The sequence below is a fragment of the Erinaceus europaeus genome, chromosome 1 (genome assembly GCF_950295315.1).
Source record: "Erinaceus europaeus chromosome 1, mEriEur2.1, whole genome shotgun sequence".
NCBI classification, from domain to species: domain Eukaryota; kingdom Metazoa; phylum Chordata; class Mammalia; order Eulipotyphla; family Erinaceidae; genus Erinaceus; species Erinaceus europaeus.
This window is the reverse complement of record NC_080162.1, coordinates 170,113,373-170,136,500: the sequence shown is the minus strand read 5'-3', so window position 1 is coordinate 170,136,500 and position 23,128 is coordinate 170,113,373. Positions and strand designations below refer to the sequence as shown.

The 23,128-nt window shown below is 35.0% G+C and overlaps 1 protein-coding gene across 8 annotated transcripts in view; it reads left to right on the top strand.

Moving 5' to 3' along the window:
* Nucleotides 1-23,128, top strand: part of RALYL (RALY RNA binding protein like) — a 729,450-nt gene that overhangs the window by 624,067 nt on the left and 82,255 nt on the right. For all 8 annotated transcript variants that reach the window (XM_060199431.1, XM_060199474.1, XM_060199446.1 and 5 more), the window contains one exon: nt 21,515-21,562. In XM_060199431.1, coding sequence (XP_060055414.1) covers nt 21,515-21,562 — 48 coding nt within the window. The remainder of the gene's footprint in view (nt 1-21,514; nt 21,563-23,128) is intronic.

The following is a 23,128-nucleotide window of genomic DNA, read 5'->3' as shown; positions in this document are numbered from 1 at the left end:
AAGTGTTGAATTAAAAACAAATGATATTCTGACTTCCATTCTCCAGCATGACCTATGCCAAAATGATGGTCCAGTTTAATCTCCTTCTCCCTCCTCCTATCTCATTTTAATAAGTAAATAAATCTTTAAATATTAATATGGAGCATTTAACACTATCTTGACACATAGGAATTGTTCATAAGTGTTGGCTACTAATCATACTCAATGCTGAGAAACAGAAATCACTTGCACATATGCCAAGTAGTAGACAGGACTGTCCACCATCACCATTATTATTCAGCAGTGTTGGAAATCCGAGCCATAGCAATCAGGCAAGAGAAAGGAATTAAAGGGATACAGATTGGAAGAGAAGAAGTCAAACTCTCACTATTTGTTGACAATATAATAATATATAGAGAAAATCCTAAGGCATCCAGCAGGAAGCTACTGAAAATTATTAAGCAAATAAGTAAGGTGGTAGATTACGAAATTAATATACAAAAATCAGTGGCATTCTTTTACACAAACACTACGTCAAAAAAGGATGAAATTTAGAAATGAGTCCCATTTACTGCAACAGCAAAAACAATCAAATATCTAGGGTTAAGCCTAACAAAAGAAGTGGAAGGGGGGTCTGGGGGTAGCACAGTGGGTTAAGCACACATGGCGCAAAGCACAAGGACCAGAGTAAGGATCCTGGTTTGAGCCCCCGGTTCCCCACCTGCAGGGGTGTCACTTCACAAGCAGTGAAACAGGTATGCAGGATAAGAGGGGTACAGTTCCCACCACCAGAGTTCTGTATCCCATCCCCTTTATTGAAAGTCTTTCTATTCTTTATCTCTCCAGAAGTTCAGACCAGGACCATTATGTGGTGCAGAAGTTAGGAGGTCTGGCTTCTGTAATTGCTTCTCCACTGGGCATCGGCATGGGTCGATCCATGCCCCCAGCCTGTTTCCATCTATCCCTAGTGTGGTAGGGTTCTTGCCCTCAATATAGAATAACAGTGGTAGAATCTTAACTGAATCTATCACTTGTTCTTATTCCTTTTCTAAATACTTAATGTCTGTTTCCTCTCAGCTTATTTCTAAAACTAGAATATCTCTTGTGCCACCTGAAAGAAAGCATTTTTAGAGCATTTTTTTAATTGTTCAAAAATACAGTGTTTGGTGAGTGAGTACAGCAACAGCCATTTAGAACTCATTTCACAGCTAGCCTGGACTTTAGGCTTAAAAACAAGGTTTTTGATTCCTTTTATTCTGCTAGGTAAATAAAGTGGGAAAGAATTTTAATGTTTCAACCTAAGCTTTCAATGATTTGTTTACATTATAATGCATGTTGTGTTTTTAAAATAAATGTATATGTTTAATATATTTTATGTTATATGATACATATATTAGGTGTGATTTATTTGTATGAAATTGAATGTTTAATGTTATCATTTAATAAATATTCAATTATACCACATAATATTTTAATTTTAAAATTTAATATAATCTCAATCATAGGCCTAAAACAACATCAGATTGAGATTTTATGCATTTTAGTAAAAGCTATGTGATTTCCTTGCATGTAGAGACTTCCATGTCATACTCTCTGGTCTTATTTACGTCTACCCTGGGATCTGATACATGAATTCCAAGACTATTCTAGATAAATATGGCTGCCTCTATCATATATACTCCCAAGAGAAAATGGGAAAATGCAATTTAAAGATTTTTTTAAAGACGTATTATAAGTTTTGTGCATGTATAACGCATCCATGCAGGGAAGGGAAGGGCATGACAGATGCAAACATAAGGTAGGTGGCAGCACTAGGTCTGGCTGGTACTTGAATTATCCAGATAGTTTTGGAAAACATTGCGTCTGTTAACACTGACTGTACAGAATTAGACACTGGAAGAATCTTCACACCTCACTCCCTGATAACAATCATTTTTTTTTCCTCCAGCGTTACTGCTGGGGCTTGGTGCCTGTACTATGAACCCACTGCTCCTGGAGGTTACTTTTCCCATTTTGTTGCCCTTGTAGTTACCCTTGTTATTTTAAAAAATGTTTGATAGAAAGAAGCATTACTTTTATGTATGTGTTCTGGGGTATCAAATTTAGGTCTTCTGAGTCTAACATTCTACTGATTGTGCAACTTCCTAGTTGCTGTATTTATTTTTGTAACTGAAGATGTTGTTAACAAAAGTGGGGTTAAAATAAAACCACTTATAATGTCATTGCAACAGCTGAAGCATGACTTAGAAAGACTCAGAAAGACTAGAATGAAATCACCTTAAAGCTATTAAGATAGATAATGTGGAAAGAAAGGCAAAGAAATAACAAGTGTTGTGAGGATATGAAAGAAACTCTTGTACATTGTTGGTGCAAATACAAATTGGTGCAACCAATGTGGAGGTTTCAAAAAATTAAAACTGAAGCTGCTATCTAACCCTGAAATCCCATTTCTGAATAGATATAGCGTGACCAAAAAAAGTCTATATGCCCATGTTTCACTGCACCATTAACCACAATTTTAGGCAAAATATGAAAACAATCTAAGCCTTCATTAAGATGCATGCCTGAGGAAAATGTGATATATGTACAGAATGCATATATGTGTAGGTATATGATTATGCATCATTTAATAATGATATATTATAAAAGTGTGTGGCTAGGTAATTTCATTTTATGAACAGCACAGAGTGTAATTACACACAACTGTATGGCTATATTCCACTATACTCCTAAGCTATGTGGCATAGCCTATTGGAACCACTATTGTGCATGTTGACTTAAGTGCCTACAAGCAATACATGACAGCAAATATACAATAAAGCATCACTGATAAATTTTTTAAAAATCAGGCATTTGTGACAACATTAATGAGATGGAGGATGTTATACTAAATAAAATAAGACACACACTAAAAGACAAATACTGCATCTTGGTTATATTTGGAAACTAAAATAACTGAACTCAGAGAGGAGAATGCTAGTTGCAGGGTATTGGTGGGGAGTGGGTAGATAAAGTTTCAGTTGCAGAAGATGAATAATTTCCAGGATCTAATGTGCAGTACACTAGCTGTAGTTAATAATCTTATAGTTTGTTTTTAAATTTTCTTTTAGAAGAAGATGATACATAATCTCATAAAAAAGTATTGGAGGTGATGGATATGCTTACTCTTTGAAATAATAATATACTTATCTGGGGTGGGGTGCCTTCGTTAAGTCTGCAGTTTGTGTGACTGGGGGGTAGGGGGCCGGTAGGCCTCTCACGTTGGTGCGCCAGATGCCGGGCTAGCATCTCCCTCAAGAGAGATGATCCAGGAACCAAGCTCATGGCGGTAGCAATACAAATCTTTATTCATGCGGATCCCCAGAGTGGGGCATGAGTGCCTCGGGTTAAGCCACGTGGAGCTAGCCTCAATGGCAAGCTTCTGTCTCCAGATCAGCATGCCTGACCTCCTCTAGGTCGGGAGGAAGAGAAACCAGAAACAGAAGTGGCTTTTATAATACCATGAGTGGGCGGGGCTGGAAATGTAGGGGCTTCACTAGCAACCGTTGCCAGGGAGAAATAGGATGGTTTGTGGGCCCTGCCAAGCTGGACCACATCTGCACAATTTCCCAACATATATATAAAGTTCAACTTGGTTATCTTAAGTAAATATAAAAACAAGCTGTCTAAAAGAAAAAATGAATAGAAATAAAGTGCCTGGTGAAAACATATTTCTTGAGAACGTAAGGGGGCCTGGATATCACTTGGTAGACCAAGCCCTTCCCATCTTAAAGGACTGGGATGCAAGCCCCTGGCATCACGTAAAAGCTCTATGCATGGCATCAGAGGAACCATCATGAAAGGTGGAACAGTGCTGGGGTATCTCTACAATTTTTGTACACTGTTGGTGCAAATACAAATTGGTGCAACCAATGTGGAGGTTCCAAAAAATTAAAACAATAAAACTGAAGCTGCTATCTAACCCTGAAATCCCATTTCTGAGTAGATATAGCATAATAAAACAAACAAAAAAAAGTCTATATGCCCATGTTTCACTGCACCATTAACCACAACTTTAGGCAAAATATGAAAATAATCTAAGCCTTCATTGAAGATGAGTGCCTGAGGAAAATGTGATATATGTACAGAATGCATATATTTGTATGTATATGGCCTTCTGTCTCTGTCTTTCTCTTTCTGTGTGTCATTCTCTAAAATTAAAAGGAGAAAATAAAGGAGTCTGCTGGGGCCAGTATAATCTCGCAGTCAAAAAGCACCAACACACACACATACACACACAAAATCAGTGAGTGATGGAGTAATTTCTTTGAGGTTTCTCAGATGAACACTGTGGCTTTATAGTAACTATATAACAAATTAAAATGTGGTGTGTAGTTGAAACTAAAAGAAAGTTAACAAGATACTATCTCTAAATTTAAAATATGCCCATCTAACATCATGGCTCATTATAGTCAGTTCAATTCCTATCTTTTGATGGTGTGGTTTCAATTTTCTCTGAGTCTCCAGGGAAAAGGGGATAAAGGGATAAAGCTAATTTTCCACTTCTAAAAATATATTTTTTAGTTTACTATACTCAGACAACACTACCACAAAATGAATGATTCCTTCAGCAGCGGCACTTGTTTCATTTTTCCAAGGCCCTCTAGGGTACTTCTCTAGAGATTACACAAAGTTTTCACATCACTGTTTTTGTAATCTAAAGCAGTTGTGATTTCAGGCCTGATGCCATATCTGTAATTTTAATTTATCAACCTGCCACTCAGTGAAATGCTTTAAAAATATTTGAAAAATTAAACCCATCATTAATTTCTGCACCTGCCAATGACACTCTTCTGTACTTGTCAAAATCATTTAAACTCTGCTATTATAGAATATACAATATCACCAATAAATTGGATAATCAATTATATATGTGTGTGTGTTGACAGTGGTATCTTGAATACATGGGTTCCAAAATGAATTTTTATGAAGAAAAAAATGCATAATAATAAAATACAGTGGAATCATCCAAAACTATCTCTCTGAGCATACAAAATTTAAAAAATATCATGGCAAATTCAGGCTGATTGTGACTGAAGGAGCTTTTACTTTTTTTCACAAAAATAGTCTCCTCAGGGAAAAGGAAGTAATTGTAGATTATAGCAAATAGGAATGTAGTGTTACTTGAAGGGGAGCAAATACATAGGATCACTAAATAGATTTATTTAAGTTCTGCTTATAAAAAAAGCAATGGTTCAGGACGTTATAGCTGATGATATTTCAAAAGAGTGTTATCAGCATTTACACTAGTAACTAAGTCATTCATATTAGCAAGTGTCACATTAAGACAAAAACGTTCGTTTTTGTCAGTTTTACTTTGAGAATTGGCTTCAACATATATTATAGGCAACTTCCACCTCAGACTTGGATAAGAATTTTTATAATAATAAAAGTTTAAGGCATTCAAAATCAATTTCATTGTGTGTGTGTGTGTGTGTGTGTGTGTGTGTGTGTGTGTGTGTGTGTGCATGTGGGGGTGAGGGAGAGAGAAAGCTTATATTCCTGTATTAAATCCAATCATTTCAATAGAAAATCTGACATCTATAGGCCATCTGTCTACTTGAAATAAAATGCTGATAAAATTGTTTTTTATTTTTACATTATATTTATTTATTGGATAGAGGCAGCCAGAAATTGAAAGGGAAGGGGGTGAAAAAGAGGGAGAGAGACAGAGAGACACCTACAACACTGCTTCACCACTCAAAAAGCTTTTCCCCTGTAGGTGGGGACCAGAGACTTGAACTCCTGTCTTTGCACATTGGAACATGTGTGCTCAACCAGGTGCATCACCACCTGGTCCCAACAAAATAGTTACTTAAATAGTCTAAGTATAACTTCTAAACTTTTGGCTATAGAAAACCTCATCACTTAAAAGTCAAATCGAATGTATCCTTTAAAATTTATGGAGAATATATGATTACTTCATACCATACAAATCTAATCTATCCCAGCTAATTTGTGGATATGAAATTCCTATACATCATGAAATTAAATAACTTCTCTTAGAATTCAGAAAGTCTGTCTCAATAGAAAAACTAAATACTGTGAAATTGGATTTAAAACAAAGCTTTGACAGGTGTATTAACTTATGCAATTACTACTGTTTCCTTAAAGCCACCAGCACTATTTAAAGGAATATAAGAACTTTTTTGTTAAGCAGCAGTGGAAAGGATGATCATAGAGTCTGGCTGCTGGATGATGCATTTATTTAATACATACATAAAGAAAATAAAAATGATAGCTCAGATTACTTGATGTCATATGTAGAAATATGCAGAAGTAGAATGTAATTGGTTCTATTGACATTAGATCTTGAGGCTGGGTGGTGGCTCACTCAGTAGAGCACACATGTTACCATGTGTGAGGACCTAGGTTCAAGCCCTGAGGTCCCTATTTGCAGGGAGAAGCTTCACAAGTGGTGGACTAGTGCTGCAGTTGACTCATCTTCTCTCTGTTTCTCTCTGCCTCTCCCCTCACCATTTCTCTCTCTTACCCACTATAAAAAAATAAATGGCCACCAGGCATGACATAGTTGTGCAGGCACCAAGCCCCAGTGATAGCCCAATGACATTTAATAAAAAAAAAAAAGCAAGTGAAAAAAGAAATTAGATCTTAATCTCATATACTTATAAGAATTTACCCAGAAAACACCCATTCACTAGAAGTGTATATCTTCTCTATTGTTTAATGAATCTGTACTTATTTATATAGAGAGAAGAAAAAGAAATATAACTTACATAGAGAGAAAGTATTGGTAGCTATTTTGGAGTAGAATTCAGCCAGGAACTCCTGGTTAAAGACTTGCCAGTTTTGTGCAAGTTAATGCTTCATCCTCTCTTCTAAATTTCATACTAATTTGACTTCTCAGGAACATCTAAATAATACCATTAATTATTCATGAAAAATAATTATGTAAGGCTGAGTAGATAGCATAATGTTTATGCAAAAGTCTTTCATGACTGAAGCTCTGGGGCCTAAATTCAATCTCCAGCACCATAAGTCAGAGCCAAGCAGTGCTCCCATCTCTCCATCTCTCTCTTTCTCTGTCTCTATAGCTCTCACTAAATTAAATATTTATAAAAGAAAAAGAATTAGGTAGATGAATGGTTATTTATTGCTTTTAGAAGTACTGTGAATCTTGTGTTTGCGTTATGAAAGTGTCGATGAAACCTTTAAAACCTTTATTCCCAATTAAATTCTGTTCATCCAGCCAAGAATGACTAATCTTCATTTCATCAATCACAAAATGCGACCTTTTCAATACATTTAATGGCATTTTATAAAGTGCCAACTTCGTTTGATTAAAGATTTTCTCTCTAATTCCGTGGTACAAATGAGTTATCACAGTACAGTCAAGAGCTGCCAAATATTAGCAAGTTAGATATCACTTACACTAAGAGTTTATCAGGAAAAAAATATGTATTGGACAGCTATATTTTGGAATGAAAACTAAATTAGCTATTAAAACGAAATAAATCCCTAATGTTTTGTCTTGTATGAGATTTTATTTCTTTAACTGCTTACTAGATTACATTCAGAACTTAAAATGTGCAAGCCACATTCAAATTGGAAATAACAGTGCCTGAGGTTTGACTCGACTATGTATGTAAGCAACATTGAACTATAACATTCTTAGTTTCAGTATATGTAGAAGATAAAGTACTTGATATCTTCTTCCCAGATATTGGTAGAATTATCATAACATGCCAGGTAATTTCAATGAAGTATATATTATATTCCAATAAAATACTCAAAACTTTGAAAATCTTTTAAAGAGTGAAGTTTTCTGGAGAAGTTATTTTTAAAATGTGCTTCATAGTCATGGGTTGTTCATTATCAACATATTTTGGTGAATCTTTTGAGATAGAGTTTGATAGCAATGCTGCCCTTGGTACAATGAACAGCTGTCCAATTTGACTAAGTGCATCAGTTCATTATTTGAAGTGTATGTGCAAAATATTAACAATATCACCTATTACATGGAAAAAATTTCCCATTATGATGATTGGTTACTGAGCTTTCTGTCTATATTACAGAGATCACACCAAATCATCACTGCTGAAGAATTTAATAGAGCATTTAGACATTTATTTATGACAATGAGAGGTGAAAGATTGCACTAAATTATTTTGAGCTAAATACCCAATACACTGAAAACATTTGGACATTCACATTCTTTTTGAGGGTGCTGCTAATTGCTTAGCATCTCAAATTATAAACCAGAATTTAAAAACAAGAAATAAATGTCATAATACTAGCTCATTCTCATGAGACTTCATTTCTAGGATCTTTATTTTAGAATCATCAGTTCAATATTTGTCCATTGCAACATTCTGTTCATGATATATTGCTAGGTACAAAAGAAATACAAAGGTAGACATGTACTGAATTCAGTAAAACAGTGCAAATCTACAGTTTTGTGTTTTTTCTTTATCCAGTTTATGACTTAAGTACAAAAATGGAAAGTAAACATTTAGAAGCTATTTTAATACTTTGATACTAATGCCACATCTAGATATGAATTTCTATTTTATTATCCATCTGTGATGGTATAGAAATCTTGGGGGGGGGGAACCTAACTTCAGGACAACCAATAAATTGCCAATCCTTGATGAAGACTAAGTCTCTGAAAAAAACAAATTATAAATAAAGACTTGTAGGGCTATTAATATATAGTAGAACAGAATTAGGTAGATTTATTTTTCATTTTGGAAACAGATAATAGCACCATTTGACTTTTAAAAATGTTAGCTCAAAAAAAAAAAAAAACCACAATAATATAGTTGAAAAATTAATCAGTGGAGCGGAGCCTAGATGGTTTTGACTACTACACTTCTCACAAACTGTTCATTGGCTTTTCCTTTTTCCTTGTCTCTCTCTCTTCTCCTTTACCACTCTCCTTGCTTTCCTTCTCATTCTCCATTTTTCTTCTATTTTCCCTCTTATTTCATTCCCTCTCCTCTTCTTGTATTGCATCCATATTCTTTCTGGTGTAGTAATAGAAGACACTTCTACTTTCTTTCCTCTGCTTGCTTTCTCTAATTTTTCTCTACTTTGTTCCTTCATTCTGTGTTCTCTTCATTCATTTTGTATGCTTCAAAACAAAGCTTATCTGGTTCTCAACCACTACCTTGATAATTCAATTAATTTCACTGCTTAAAGGAAAGTTAATATATGCATGATTGGGGGAGTGGTAGATAACATAATTGTTATGCAAAGATACTCTTCTGCCTGAGGCTTCAAAGTCCCAGGTTTAGTCTTAGATGCCACCATAATCCAGAGCTGAGTAGTGCTCTGGTTAAAATAATAATAATAATAATGATAATAATAATACAACTTAAAAAAAATTCTTATTATCTTTATTTATTGGATAGAGACAGCCATAAATTTAGAGGGTGGGGGGAGATAGAGAGGGAATGAGAGAAAGAAAGAAAGAAAGAAAGAAAGAGAGGAAGAAAGAAAGAAACCTACAGTACTGCTTTATCACTGGTAAAACTTTCCCCCTGCAGGTGGGAATCAAAGACTCACATCCTGGTCCTTGCAATTGTAACATGTGTGCTTAACCAGGTGCACCAACACCCAGCTCCTTAATAGCACAACTTTTGCTGGGTGTATGAAGTCACCTCAGGCCTACTACTTTTCCTCTGGCTTCATAATTTGAAATGAAATCAGCCACTTTTTAATGACCTATGTAAAAATTAGGGTATTTTCCTAATGCCATTTTTTTTTCATTATTAGACCATTCATTAGAGTTTACTTAATATTTACTAGCTTAAATTCACTGGTTAATGGAAGTAGACCACTCTAGAATACATCAGATGCTGACATTTACAGCCCCAGAAAATCAGATTCTGCCATATTACAAAATTATCACACACACACACCCTTCCAACACATACACACACCCTTCCAACACACACACACCCTTCCAACACACACACACACCCTTCCAACACACACATACACACATACCCTTCCAGTCAAGTTCTTGGTACTTTGTTTTGAATTACAGTCACCAAATAGTTGAAAAATAAAACTAACATAAAATAAAGAAACCTCAGAAGAAGTCAGAATTCTACAGAAATGAAAGAACAATACAAAGTATAAAGTTAAACTAAACTGGGTGCCCTGCAGTAGCGCAGCGGGTAAAGTGCACATGGCAAAGCACAAGGACCAGCCTAAGGATCCCGGTTTGAGCCCCAGGCACCCCACTTGCAGGGGGGAGGGGTGTCATTTCAAAAGTGGTGAAGCAGGTCTGCAGGTGTCTATATTTCTCTCCACATCTCTGTCTTCCCCTCCTATCTCGATTTTTCTCTGTCCCATTCAACAACAATGACAGCAATAACAATGATAAACAACAAGGGCCACAAAAGGAAAAAAATAGCCTCCAGGAGCAGTGGATTCATGGTGCAGGCACTGAGCCCCGACAATAATCCTGGAAGTGAAAAAAACAAAAAACAAAAAAAACTAAACCAAAAAGCTCTAAGTCCTATAATTAATATTCTTAGAAATAAGAAAATTTACTACTTAAAGGGAATATAGAGAAAATAGAAAGAAAAATCTTAGAAATTAAAAACAGCAAAATGAAAATTCAATCAAAGTTTGGAGTGTGGCTTGAGATAACAAAAAGACAAAGATGAAAAATAGTATTTTAAAATACTCAGGGACTTAAAAATATACATAGAATTCAATATTTCTAATACTTTAAAATACAGTAGTTCAGTGGTCCGGGAGATGGTGCAGTGATAAAGCTTTGGACTCTCAAGCATGAGGTCCCGAGTTCAATCCCCAACAGCACATGTGCCAGAGTGATGTCTGGTTCTTTCTCTCTCCTCCTATGTTTCTCATAAATAAATAAAATCTTTAAAAAAAAATACAGTAGTTCAAAAATCTATTAATAGTTGTTTCATAAAAAGAATATAGGGCATTATCAAATAAGTAGCTAAATGACATAAAACTGAAAGAAATTTCCTTTTTATTAATTATTTAATAATGATCATGATTATAGGATAAGAGGGATACAATTCCATATAACTCCCACCACTAGAGTTCTGTATTCCACTCCATCCCCTCCATTGTAAGATTCCCTATCCTTTTTTTAATTTATTTAATAATGTTAGATAAGACCTTAGGATAAGAGAGGTACAACTGGGCTGGGTGGTGGCGCACCTGGTTGAGTGCATGTATTATGCAAGGACGCGTGTTCGAGCCCCTGGTCCCCACCTACGGGGGAAAGCTTTGCAAGCGGTGACGCAGTGCTGCAGGTGCCTCTCTGTCTCTCTTCCTCTCTATCACCCCTTCCCTCTTGATTTCTGGCTGTCCTTATCCAATAAATAAAATAATTTTAAAAAGAGGGGTATAATTGCTCATAATTCCCACCACCAGTGTTCCATATCCCATCCTCTCTATTGGAAGCTGAAAGAAGTTTTCAACAGAAATCCCCTTTATCACCCATAGCATTATCATTGTTTTCTATAGATAGTTCATCTAATGCAGATATTTTATCTTTAAGATAAAGCACAGTCTTCTTTTGCTTATGAACAATAAGTAGCACTTGAGCACTATGTATGGGGCCATTTTTAAAAGCAAAACCACCAACAAAAGCAAAAATGCAGAAACCATGGAACAAAATAAACAATGAAAAGGACATTTGTTTACAATGTAAGTCCAAATTCAAGAAGGCCTAGCACAGCTTATTCATTCCAAACAGAGTGCACTGCCTCACCAACTCAAAAGGTTTTGCCACTTCATGCACATCTATAAATGAAAGCTCTGTGAGTACTGGTTTGGGTGGATCAAATTAGAAATCCACAAATTATGAGACTTAATTATGTTCAGAAACTTAAGAACTAGCAAACCCTGTCTAAGATATCTTTTGAAACTTGTTTCACCAAATCACTGAATGGGAAAAAAAAAATCAAAATATACAAAAGAGAACTGTTGTTAAAATTTCGTAGGCTCTTGCTGGCCGGGCTAGCTTCACGAGCGGGTAACAGAGATGCAGAGACAATGGCTAGGCAGGGAAGCTGTATTTCTTTATTCAGGAACAACGATTCATAAACTAAGACAAACTAATCACCAAACAGAACTCTGCTGTCTCTTTGCGGCAGCACAAGCACTCTCTCTTACTCTGAAACTCTGGAACTCAGGAACTCTGGAACTCTCTTACTCTGAAACTCTTCCACTGTGGAACTCTCTCTTACTCTGTAACTCTGAAACTCTGCCACTCAGGAACTCAGGAACCCTCTCTCGGGGTTCCTTGGGGCGGGGCCAAGCGGCCCGCGAAATTAACTGGACTGATCCAATTCTCTTGACGGGGAAGGGCTAGAACAAACCAATGTAAAGCATATGACAATTCCCCCTTTTCTTTTTAACTAAATGACTATAGTATCAAGGGTGTGGGGTGAACAGAAACATATATAACAAGAACCAGCATGTTGCCAAGGGAAGGCCTGAGGGGGCCATATCTGCCTCTGTGGGCATACAACAGAGAACTATAGCCCCCAAGTGACTAGTGAAGAGAAGTTGAGTGGCATTTTTATAGTAATATTCAGTAATATTGTATTTATATTAATTTTTATAGTAATATTCAGTCTGTATTACAGCAGTGCAGCACTGAACTCCAGGAAGAATGAAATAATAAGGCCACTATAAATACCAATTAAAAGATAACTTGCTCAAGAAAGAATGTAATCATTGCTCAGCATATTGCTGCACAGTAAATATTATTTACTTAGCTCTAACAGTGTAAATACTAACTTTTGACTTAATCAAAACAGAAAAAATAATGAGAAAAAACCATGGAAGTTTATGAAAAAATCTAAGTAAATGCTATGATATTCTGAGGACTCAACAAGAATTCATCCCTCTGAGCAAAATGTAATTACATTCAGAACTAATAGGCAATAAAAAAGAACAGACTTCTAGTAATGAGATAAATATGTCCGGAGGATATAATATATAGTATAATGATTATAGTTAACACTATTGTTCTATATATTTGTAAGCTACTAAGAAAATAGTTCTTAAAGCCCTGAGATACTATCTATTACCTGAGAGATGACTTGGGTTAAAAAAAAAGTCAGAGATGTGAACAAAATAAAGACTTAGACTCATTTAGTGGGGATGTAAACTGGTCGAGCCTCTATGGAAAAAAAGAATGGAGTTTTCTCAAAACATTAAAAACAGATCTGCCAAATAAATAAATAAATAAAAATAAAACATATGCCAATTATTCCAGCATGTCTTCTACTGGATATCTATTTGAGGAACACAAAATCATTGATATCTAAAAAGATACCTGCACTCCCTGTATTGATTACAGCACCATTTTCAATAGCCACAGTTTGGAGACCCAAGAGCCCAATAACAGACAAGTGTAGAAAGAAGTTGTGGTATATACTGACAACATACTTACTTGCTCTCTTCTGGCTAGCAATGTGTAGGGGACCAGACAGAATATGGAAACACACAGCAAAGGTTATAGAAAAGTTATTGGAATAAACAAGTTAAGTAGTCACCAAAAGAAGAGCTGGGTGGATAGAAGAAAGGAAACATCTGCCTCAAAGTAAGATAGAGAGAGACAGTAGGCAAAGAGGAAACCAACTGCCAGCCAGCTATTAGACAAGAATTCAGAGGTTATGTATAGCTTTCAGTTAAAAGTAGTTTATTGAGTAAACAGAGGAAGAAAAGTAACTGGCATCAGGGGTAGCCTCCTGTCTTATTTAATTACTGTGTAAGGAACCTTGTCTATTCATATTCTTGTTTAGAACTTCAGTATTCTTTGCACTTGCAAATATGTAAGCTTCCTATAAAGGCTGGGGTTTTAGGCCTAACTATAGGACTACTTACCTCAAATAATACCCACTCAAGATTACACTTTCAAAAATCAAAATCTCTGTTAACCTGAATAAAGAGAAAAGATTCTCTTTCACCCCCACCCCCATTTCCAATTTTCAAAATTCTCTGTTCACATCCTTCAGTTAAAATATAACATATCACCATCTTTTAAATGTGTGACATTAGGTATGACTCATCTCACAGCAAGGGATCAAAAGTCATAAATGGACTGATTGACCTGTCTCAATCTATTCAACTCCCTGGGGATTTTATCTTCCTAAATTGCTAGGTTCAATCCACAATTATCCAAGAACTTCATGAATATTTTAGGCACTCTTTTTCATTTTATAGGTCCTTGGTAGTAACTTTAATATCTTTAATGGAATTTAGAGTAGTTTAGTTCACATGGTTGAATTAGAATATATATATATATATATATATATATATATATATATATATATATATATTCCATTCATGTGTGCCTACTACATATATACTCTCTCCAAAATTAATTTACAAATATAAATATATTCTTTTTAATGACAGATTTTGGAGGTTTTTCTACTTTATTGGGGTGTTCTTGGTTTACAGTACAGTTACTGACACATGGATACAACCTCTCATTTCCCATAATAGGTGCCTTCAAAACATTCTCTCCCTAATTAAGGTTCTTTTTCAGCATCATACAAGAAGACCCCGGAGCCCCTTCATCCCATCCTTTATGCCTTTTCCCCAGAGACCTTTGCTTTAGTTCAATACATCACACCTAGTTCAAGTTTCACTTTGGGTTTTCCCTTACTTTCCTTGCTTCTTAGGTTTCTGAGTTAAGACCATATGGTATTGGTCCCTCTCTCTCTGATTTATCTCACTCAACATGATACCTTCAAGGTCTATCAAAGATATAGCAAAGAAGTCTTCATCATTTTAGCAGCTGCATAAAGTTCTTAGTCACTCATCATGACAGATTTTTGTCCAACGCTTAGAAATCTTTTCAATTATATGCTAACAAGTCTACACTAAATTTTATGTCATTAGACACAGAATCCTGTGACTACATCAGAGGACACTCTGAATTCACTGGCAACCTTACCCATGAGGAGTTAGGCCTGGAATTTTCTCTGACTACATTATCACTTCTGCACCTATGATTTCCTTCTTAAAGTTCTACTTCATGAGAAAGAGAGAAAAAATACAAAAGCACTGCTCAGCCTGGCATATAATTGTGCTTGAAATTGAACCTAGGACTGCTGGGGCCTCAGATATATGTTTGTTGTGCTACTGCTGTAATATTTCCCCTGCTCTCATAACTTCTAGAAGATTTTTTTCTTTTTTTTTTATTTATTTAAAAAAAGAGACATTAACAAAACCATGGGATAAGAAGGGGACAACTCCACACAATTCCCACCACCAGATCTCTGTATCCCATGCCCTTCCCTAATAGCTTTCCTATTCTTTATTAACCCTCTGAGAGTATGGACCCAAGGTCATTGTAGGATGCAGAAGGTGGAAGGTCTGGCTTCTGTAATTGCTTCCCTGCTGAACATGGGCGTTGACTGGTTGATCCATACTTCCAGTCTGCCTCTCTATTTCCCTAGTAGGGTGGGGCTCTGGGGAAGTGGAGCTCCAGGACACATTGGTGAGGTCTTCTGTCCAGGGAAGTCTGGACATATGCTCTATCTCATGGGACCAGTCTATATCTAGGTTTTGGGACTTTGTACGGAAGTGAACCGCCTAGAATGGAATTAGAGAATACTATGAAAGGAAAGGTCTCAACCAAGTAATGAAGCTGAAGGTTTGTCATTTGACACCTGAAGTCTCTGGACACAGTCTAAGGTGAAGCATGCTGAGGTGGTACTTATTCCGTTGATTACGTTGGGATCAGCGGATGCAATATTATTTGGTATGAATTGAGAGAAGCATGCAGGAAAGTGCACCCCACCCTAAGGTTCCAGGACTGGGGAAAATATAGGTTCTACACTGGAAATGCGAGGTTCTTTCTGTCTTAGGGTTCAAGAAGACAATAGATAGTTACAGTTAGAAGACTTCTAATGAACATCTATGCTAAAGAGAGAATGTAATTTTCATAAAGTGCTTTTCTCCATAATCATTCTACAATATCTACCAATAGTTTGATCATTTAAAAAGATTCCTTAGAACACCTATTTGTCAAATCCCTGTTGTTTTTTCTTTCTACAAGAACTTACTCAAATAGCATATGCTTTAGAAACCCTGTTTAATTTATTTCACCAATCCCATTTCATTTACTCTGTCTATAAACTCTCAGCAACTTTTATTTCTATTTTTACATGTTTCAAAGCCTGCCTTGAATTATGTTCATGTGTGTATTCATCTAATCCCTTATAATTCTATTGATATTCCTTGTGGCTAAAAACAATGTTCTGCAGATATAGCCACAACTCCCTGTATTGTGCCAAGCTTAGGATAAGTACTGAATAATTGATTATTCAATTTAATTTAGGAAACTGAATATAATAATTGAGAGGGCTCCAATAGTAGTTTATTATTGGCAAGATGTCTTAAGAAACCATTAAAATGTTCCTTCTTTGTGCGAGGGAGTTCATTGATATTCTTAAGATTATATTTTAATGAAGTTCTGTGGTAGAAAATAAAAAGAAATACTGTTGTGTATTAGTGTTTCATATTAGGCTGTTTTATAATTTCAGAAAGATTAGATAAAGCTTATCACATATATTGCAAAATCCACTGAGTTTTAATTTCTTCTGCCATCAGTAGAAAAGTTTAAATGAAATTCCAAGGAATTACTTGCTCTCTTAATCTTCAGACATAAAAGAAACTGTGAGTATGCAATTTGAAGCAATTATTCTACCTATTCCTGTTCTCCATTAAATTCTGGTGGGATCTGAACAAATAAATGTCAGTTGAAAAGAATGAAAGTTGTAAGACGTGAACCCGAGTAAAAGCTAAAATTTCAAATATTTATTCATGTTACACATTCAGAACTATTTGTTTTCCTCTTCTCAAAAGTCCAATCTTGTCAATATCCCAAAACAACAAAATCCAGAACCTTAGTGGTTAAGTTACTAGCTGGATAGTATCAAACATCTGTTACCAGATTGCTTTTGATGGTCAAATAAACTGTAATTGAAAACCACTGCCAAAAAAAAAAAAATTCCTCCCTTAAAAACCAAAATAACTTAGCCCATTATCACAATATTATGCCCTTGTTTTATGGTGGGGAGTGTCTTTTTAACTTGAAAAAAAAAAAAAGATTTTCTCATCAATAGTATTCTAGGATAAAAGACCTTATAAAACTGTCTATGTATGACTATCAAATATAATACTTCTGAGAAGTTAGTTACTTATAGACATAGACACTGAAAGAAAAATTGTTGTGTTTTTGTTTTATCTGTCTAGTGAGAAAATTTCGGACAGGTAAAGACAAGAATCCTTGAGGGTAGTGAGTGTCAGGAACACTTGAGCAGGTATGAATCATGTTTGACCTGTGACGATCTCTTTTCACCTTTTTGAATCTCCTCCTTTTTGGAAATTCAGCTTGATATTAAGGGCTACGACTTGAGCCAACTACAAGCAAAGTATTTCTGCTAAAAGCCCAAATCAATAGAACAAAAGCAGACTGTGATTACCAAAACTGTCTGTTCATTTCATGTTTAACTTTGACAGGTAAAATTGAGTTCATGATAACAGAGAGTGGGACTTGGAAATAAACCAGTGGAAGATACTTAACTAAAATTGGTTCTTGTAAATATGCTATAGCAACCAAAATTGAACAAAAAATAAATAAATAAGCAAGTTTGCAACTGAGAAAAATATAAATGATTTTTTTTAAGTTTTTTTCATTTTCATTTATGAAAATCTTCACAACCATTATGCTGTTTCCCCAGCCCTCTTTTTTTCTTTCATGAATTTTGAGTTTTATAAGACTTAAATTATCAACATTTAAGTTACATGAGTAGATTCATCACTGTTGTCCATAATGATAACATTTTTATTAATTAGCTTAATGGTTCTTATATTCTTATTGCAATTAAACCCCACTCTGTGAGGATATGATTTTACTCTAAGAAAAAAACAAAGATTATAGAAACAGTTTAGTCACATATCCTTTCTCTGTTTTTAGATTAGATGTGAATATACTGAATATTTTCATTGTCCCAAAATTAATGTCCCACCACTACATGATTTCACTCATATCTGCTATATGATGGAAATGATCTTATAACTAAGTAAAACAAAGTAAAGTTTTAGACTATAATGACTAATAAGAACAAGAGGAATTAGAGAGGGACATTGGGTAAATTATGTAAATAGAAGTAAATTACATGGGGAGGGTGTAATTAGATTTTTAGTGATGACTGTAAATCAAAACGTTCAGATATTGATTTATAATGCTACCCACCTGAAAATGTCAGTTTATGCTCTCATCAAACTATAGTTATTTAATGTATCAAAATGTCTAGCACGTATCTGGTACTTAATAAATGTTCAAATTCATTGATGAGGATCAGTAACTTTCAAAATGTTTAAATAGAAGAAAAAGAGAAACAAAAGCACCAGAATATCACTCTGACATATAAGATGTGAAGGTTTTGTTTGTTTGTTTGTTTGTTTTTTCTCAAAGAACTTCTCAGCTCTGGCTTAAGATTGAACCTTAGCTCTGCTAAGGATTGAACCTGGGATCTTTGGTGCCTCAGACATGCAGGGGTTTTTTTTGTTTTGTTTTGTTTTGTTTTTTTTTGCACAACCATTACACTATCTCCCCAGCCCAGAAAGTTTTGATTTTAAGTACCATTCTCTAGTCACTGTGCTACATCCTGGGATACTAGAATATGTAACTTTTAAACATTATTTTAATTATCATCCTTATTGGGATTGTTACTATTAAGTTATTAACTTTCAGGCACTTCCATGAGAGAAAAACTGAGAAATGATGATCTAAAAAATATTATCCTTCCAATGTTTGACACTCACAGTTTCCACAGAGATTAAGTCCATTGAGCCAGGTGATAGTACACCTGGTTGAGTGTGTACATTACGGTGCACAATGACCAGGCTTCAAGCTCTGGTCCCCACCTGCACAGGGACTGTTTCTTGAGTGGTGTGTGTGTCTCTCTCTCCCTGTCTTCCTCTTCCCTCTCGATTTCTGTCTGTCTCTATCCAATAAGTAAATATAAGTAAATAGAATTACATAAAAAAGAGAGTACATTGCATTTATTTATTTATTTTTGCCTCCAGGGTTATCACTAGGGTTTGGTGCCAGCACCACCAATCCACTGCTCTTGGTGTCCACCACCCCCCTTTTTTTTTGTAATTGGATAGGACAAAGAGTGATTGAATGGAGAAGGAGAGATAGCAAAAGAGAAAGACAGACACCTGCAGGCCTACTTCCCCTCTGTGAAGCAACCACCCTGCAGGTGGGGAGCCAGGGGCTCAAACTGGGATACTTGAGCGAGTCCTTGCACTTTTGTACTATGTGTGATTAAACCAGTGCACCACCACCTGACCCCCTATATCTATTTAAATTAAAGCAAGCATACACCTCTTTAATTAAATGTTTTCATAACTTTGTTCATAAAATGCTTTTTTTAGTATCTGAAAATAATAGTATCTACTAAAGCATTAAGATTAAGTGCAGTAGTTTAGCATGTCTGAAGAAACACCACACAATAGGAAAGTCATATTAACCTGTGTTTAGTTTTCAGTTCTATAAAAGCATATAAAAGAAAATTCATTGAGTGACTAGGATATATTGTTTACCTGATAGAGTGTTCATTTTACCACTAGTAAGCTAAGAAAAGCCTACTAAACCTCTTTTATTTTTAACTTTTTATTTATGTGATAGAGACAGTCAGAAATTGAGAGGGAAGGGGGGAGATAGAGAGGTAGAGAGACAGAGAGACAACTGCAGCACTGCTTCACTTGCAAAGCTTTCCCCCTGCAGATGGGGGCCAGGGGTTTGCACCCAGGTCCTTGAGCGCTGTAATGTGTGCGTTTACCCTAACACCACCACCTGACCACACTAAACCTCTTTAATAAGCTAGATAAGCCACTTCATGGCAAGGGTGATAGCTAAATGTTAAAGCACCGGATTCACATGTCTAAAGCTGCAGAGGCCCAACTTTCAATCCTTCCTGGTGCACCCATATGCCAGAGTTGAATAGTATTCTGGTCTCTCTTTTCTTTCTCCTGTATCAGCCCCACTCCCAACCCAGTGCAATAAATGTAGGAGATGTAAATTCCTAAACCTAGGAAAAGCAAACACTTGTGAATACATTGTTTCAATGTTTCTAATAAAGAAATAATTGAAAAATAAGAAGTATTGAATCTGTGGAGGAATATAAAATTGCTTGCCTGGGAGCCAGGGAAATAGCAAAATAGTTATGTAAAATATACTCATGCCTGAAACTTCAAGCCCCAGCACCAACATAAAGAGCTGAGTAGTGCTTTGATTAAATATATTAATTCATAAATAAACTTTGAATAATAAAACAAAATTACTTGCCCAACATACGGTGACTCTTCAAAAAGTCAAACGTAGAATTGTCATTTGGTTTAGCAACTATACATAAAAATATATACTTCAAAGGGATGAAAATTGAATCCCTAATTAATTTTTTTCTGAAAAATAAGAATAAATTCTTAAAACCAATATTTTAGCAATGACATCTACAACAACAAAAGGGTAGAAAACAACCAAAATATATATCAGCTGATGACAAGATAAGCAAAAACTGACATATTTGCACTGGAATATTATTCAACTGTAAAAACTGAAATTTGTATAAGTGAGACAACAGGAAGAAATCTTTAAAACATAAGAGGAATTTCACAATTCCACTTGTATGAGTTACCTAAAATAAGCGCATTCATAAAGACAGAATAAAATTTACTAGGGCTGGAGAAGTAGAAGGGAGAAGATTTTTAATAGATATGTTTCTTTTTATAATAAAAACAATTCTGAAATTAAGCCATGGTGTTATTTGCACAATACTATGAATGTATTTAATTATACTTAATTGTAAAAATAATGAGAGGAGAAAATTCTGTCATGTATATTGTAATGGAAAAAGTGAACATATAAAATAGTGATTCCCTTGTACAGAAATTTCATCTATGAGAGTTAATGTCTTCTAAGTTACAGAAGGTTATACCGTGACAGAGAAAAGGTTACATACATGAATTTAGAAGATTATGTATCTAGTCTAATCTCTATCACTTACTAGTGCTGAAAGCCTTGCCAATTTATTTAGGTCCTTTGCACTCAAGTTTCTTCCAGTTGGTCTGTCTTTAGTATACAGTTTAGTCTGAATATATATAGATATGATATAGAAATAATGAATAGCTACATTCTATATTATCTGAAAAAATGGTCTTAATCCACATGTAATTATAAGTATTAAAATTATTCTTTTGCTTGTTAGTCTTTTTTCATTCCATCTGTGGACACCATTATCACTGTCTACACTGTCAAACACAGAATAATAGTTTAACATGAATTATGTTAATTTGTAATTATCTTTTAAAGACATTATCTTTGGAGTTCATAATTATATTGAAAAATAAATATTTAGAAGATGACATGAATGTATTACTATAAAATCATAAATAATACCAGAGATAATGGGATTGGCACTAACTTTTCTTTTTTTTTCCTCAGTGGTTATGTCTTTGACTATGATTACTACAGAGATGATTTCTACAATCGGTATGTAAATATTTAATATTTTAAAATATTTTGTACATTTTATTCAGAAATATTCCTTTTAATAAATTTAAATTATTTTACAGTAAGTCAAAAGTACTTTACTAGGGGCCAGGCAGTGACGCATCTGGCTAAGCACTAACATTACAGTGTACAAAGCCCTTGGTCCCCACCTGCAGAGGGAAAGTTTCACAAGCAGTGAAGCAAGGCTGCAGGTATTTCTGTCTCTTTCCCTCACTATCTCCCTCTCCTCTCTCAATTTCTCTCTGTCTCTATCCAATAATAAATAAATAAATACTTTACTGAAAATTAATAATATATGGACAGATTTTCCTATTTTCATTCAACTCACCAAAATGTGTTCTATCTTGAATTTCCAGGAATTAGGAAGAGATAAAACCCAAAACTTGGTTTCTAACATTTGTATAATATTTAAAAATTAATTATTTCCAGATCTTCTGTTGACTTAGAATTCTTCAATACTGAGTCTTCGTATACTCAAATTTACTTCAGTCATCTAAAATATACTTTTGTATGATAGACATATATATACATAGTGAAAACTACAGGTAATTTTTGCTTTGCATACTAATGTTGGACTATTGAAAAAAACTATGTAAAGTGATGTTAATAATCAATAGAAAAAATAGTATTTTCCATGACCTTTAAAAATGTTAGAATATAAACTTTCTCTTACTATAAGTGCTAAAATATACATGAACATAGATTCAAACTATCAGATCCTTAGCATACTAATTTAAAAACAGAAGAAATATGCTGAGAACTGATATTTTGTTTACTATAATTAAGATGTATAAAAAATAACATGAATAGTGCTTGCCTCCTCATATAACTTACAGTAAGAGGGAAGAGTTTCTTTTACGTGAATTGGCATACTTTTTTAAAAAAATTGGTACATCTTTGATATTTTGTTGATATTTTGTCAATGTTGTAACTTATCTCCAATAGTTCTTAAAATGTGTGTTTCTAAGAGGTCAGGCGGTAGTGCAGTGGGTGAAGCGCCAGTGGCACAAAGCGCAAGGACCAGCATAAGGATCCCAGTTCATGCCCCTGGCTCTCCACCTGCAGGGGGGTGGTCATTTCCTGAGCAGTGAAGCAGGTCTGCAGGTGTATATCTGTCTTCCCTTCCTCTCTCGATTTCTATCTGTCCTATCCAACAACAATGATAAACAACAAAGGCAACAAAAGGGAAAAAATGGCCTCCAGGAGCAGGAGGTTATTAGTGCAGGCACTGAGCCCCAGCGATAACCCTGGAGGCAAAAAAGGGGGGTGCTTCTTCTGTCAGAGTTACTCCTTCTGCAATATATTTTCATCACAGTCTTACCAAAAAGACTCTCAAATATAAGAATGTCAGTGTCCCTACACTCAGCAGTTTCTCCTCTAAATCCAGTTATGTCTCATTTTAATTTCACTCCCAGTGTTTCTCTTCAATTCTTTGCTGTATTAATCCCCCTTTTTTGACTATTTTTATAAGATGGCATCCATATTTATTACTGAGAAAGAAAGACAACAAAACTAGACATATGTGACTCTGTGAACTGAATAATA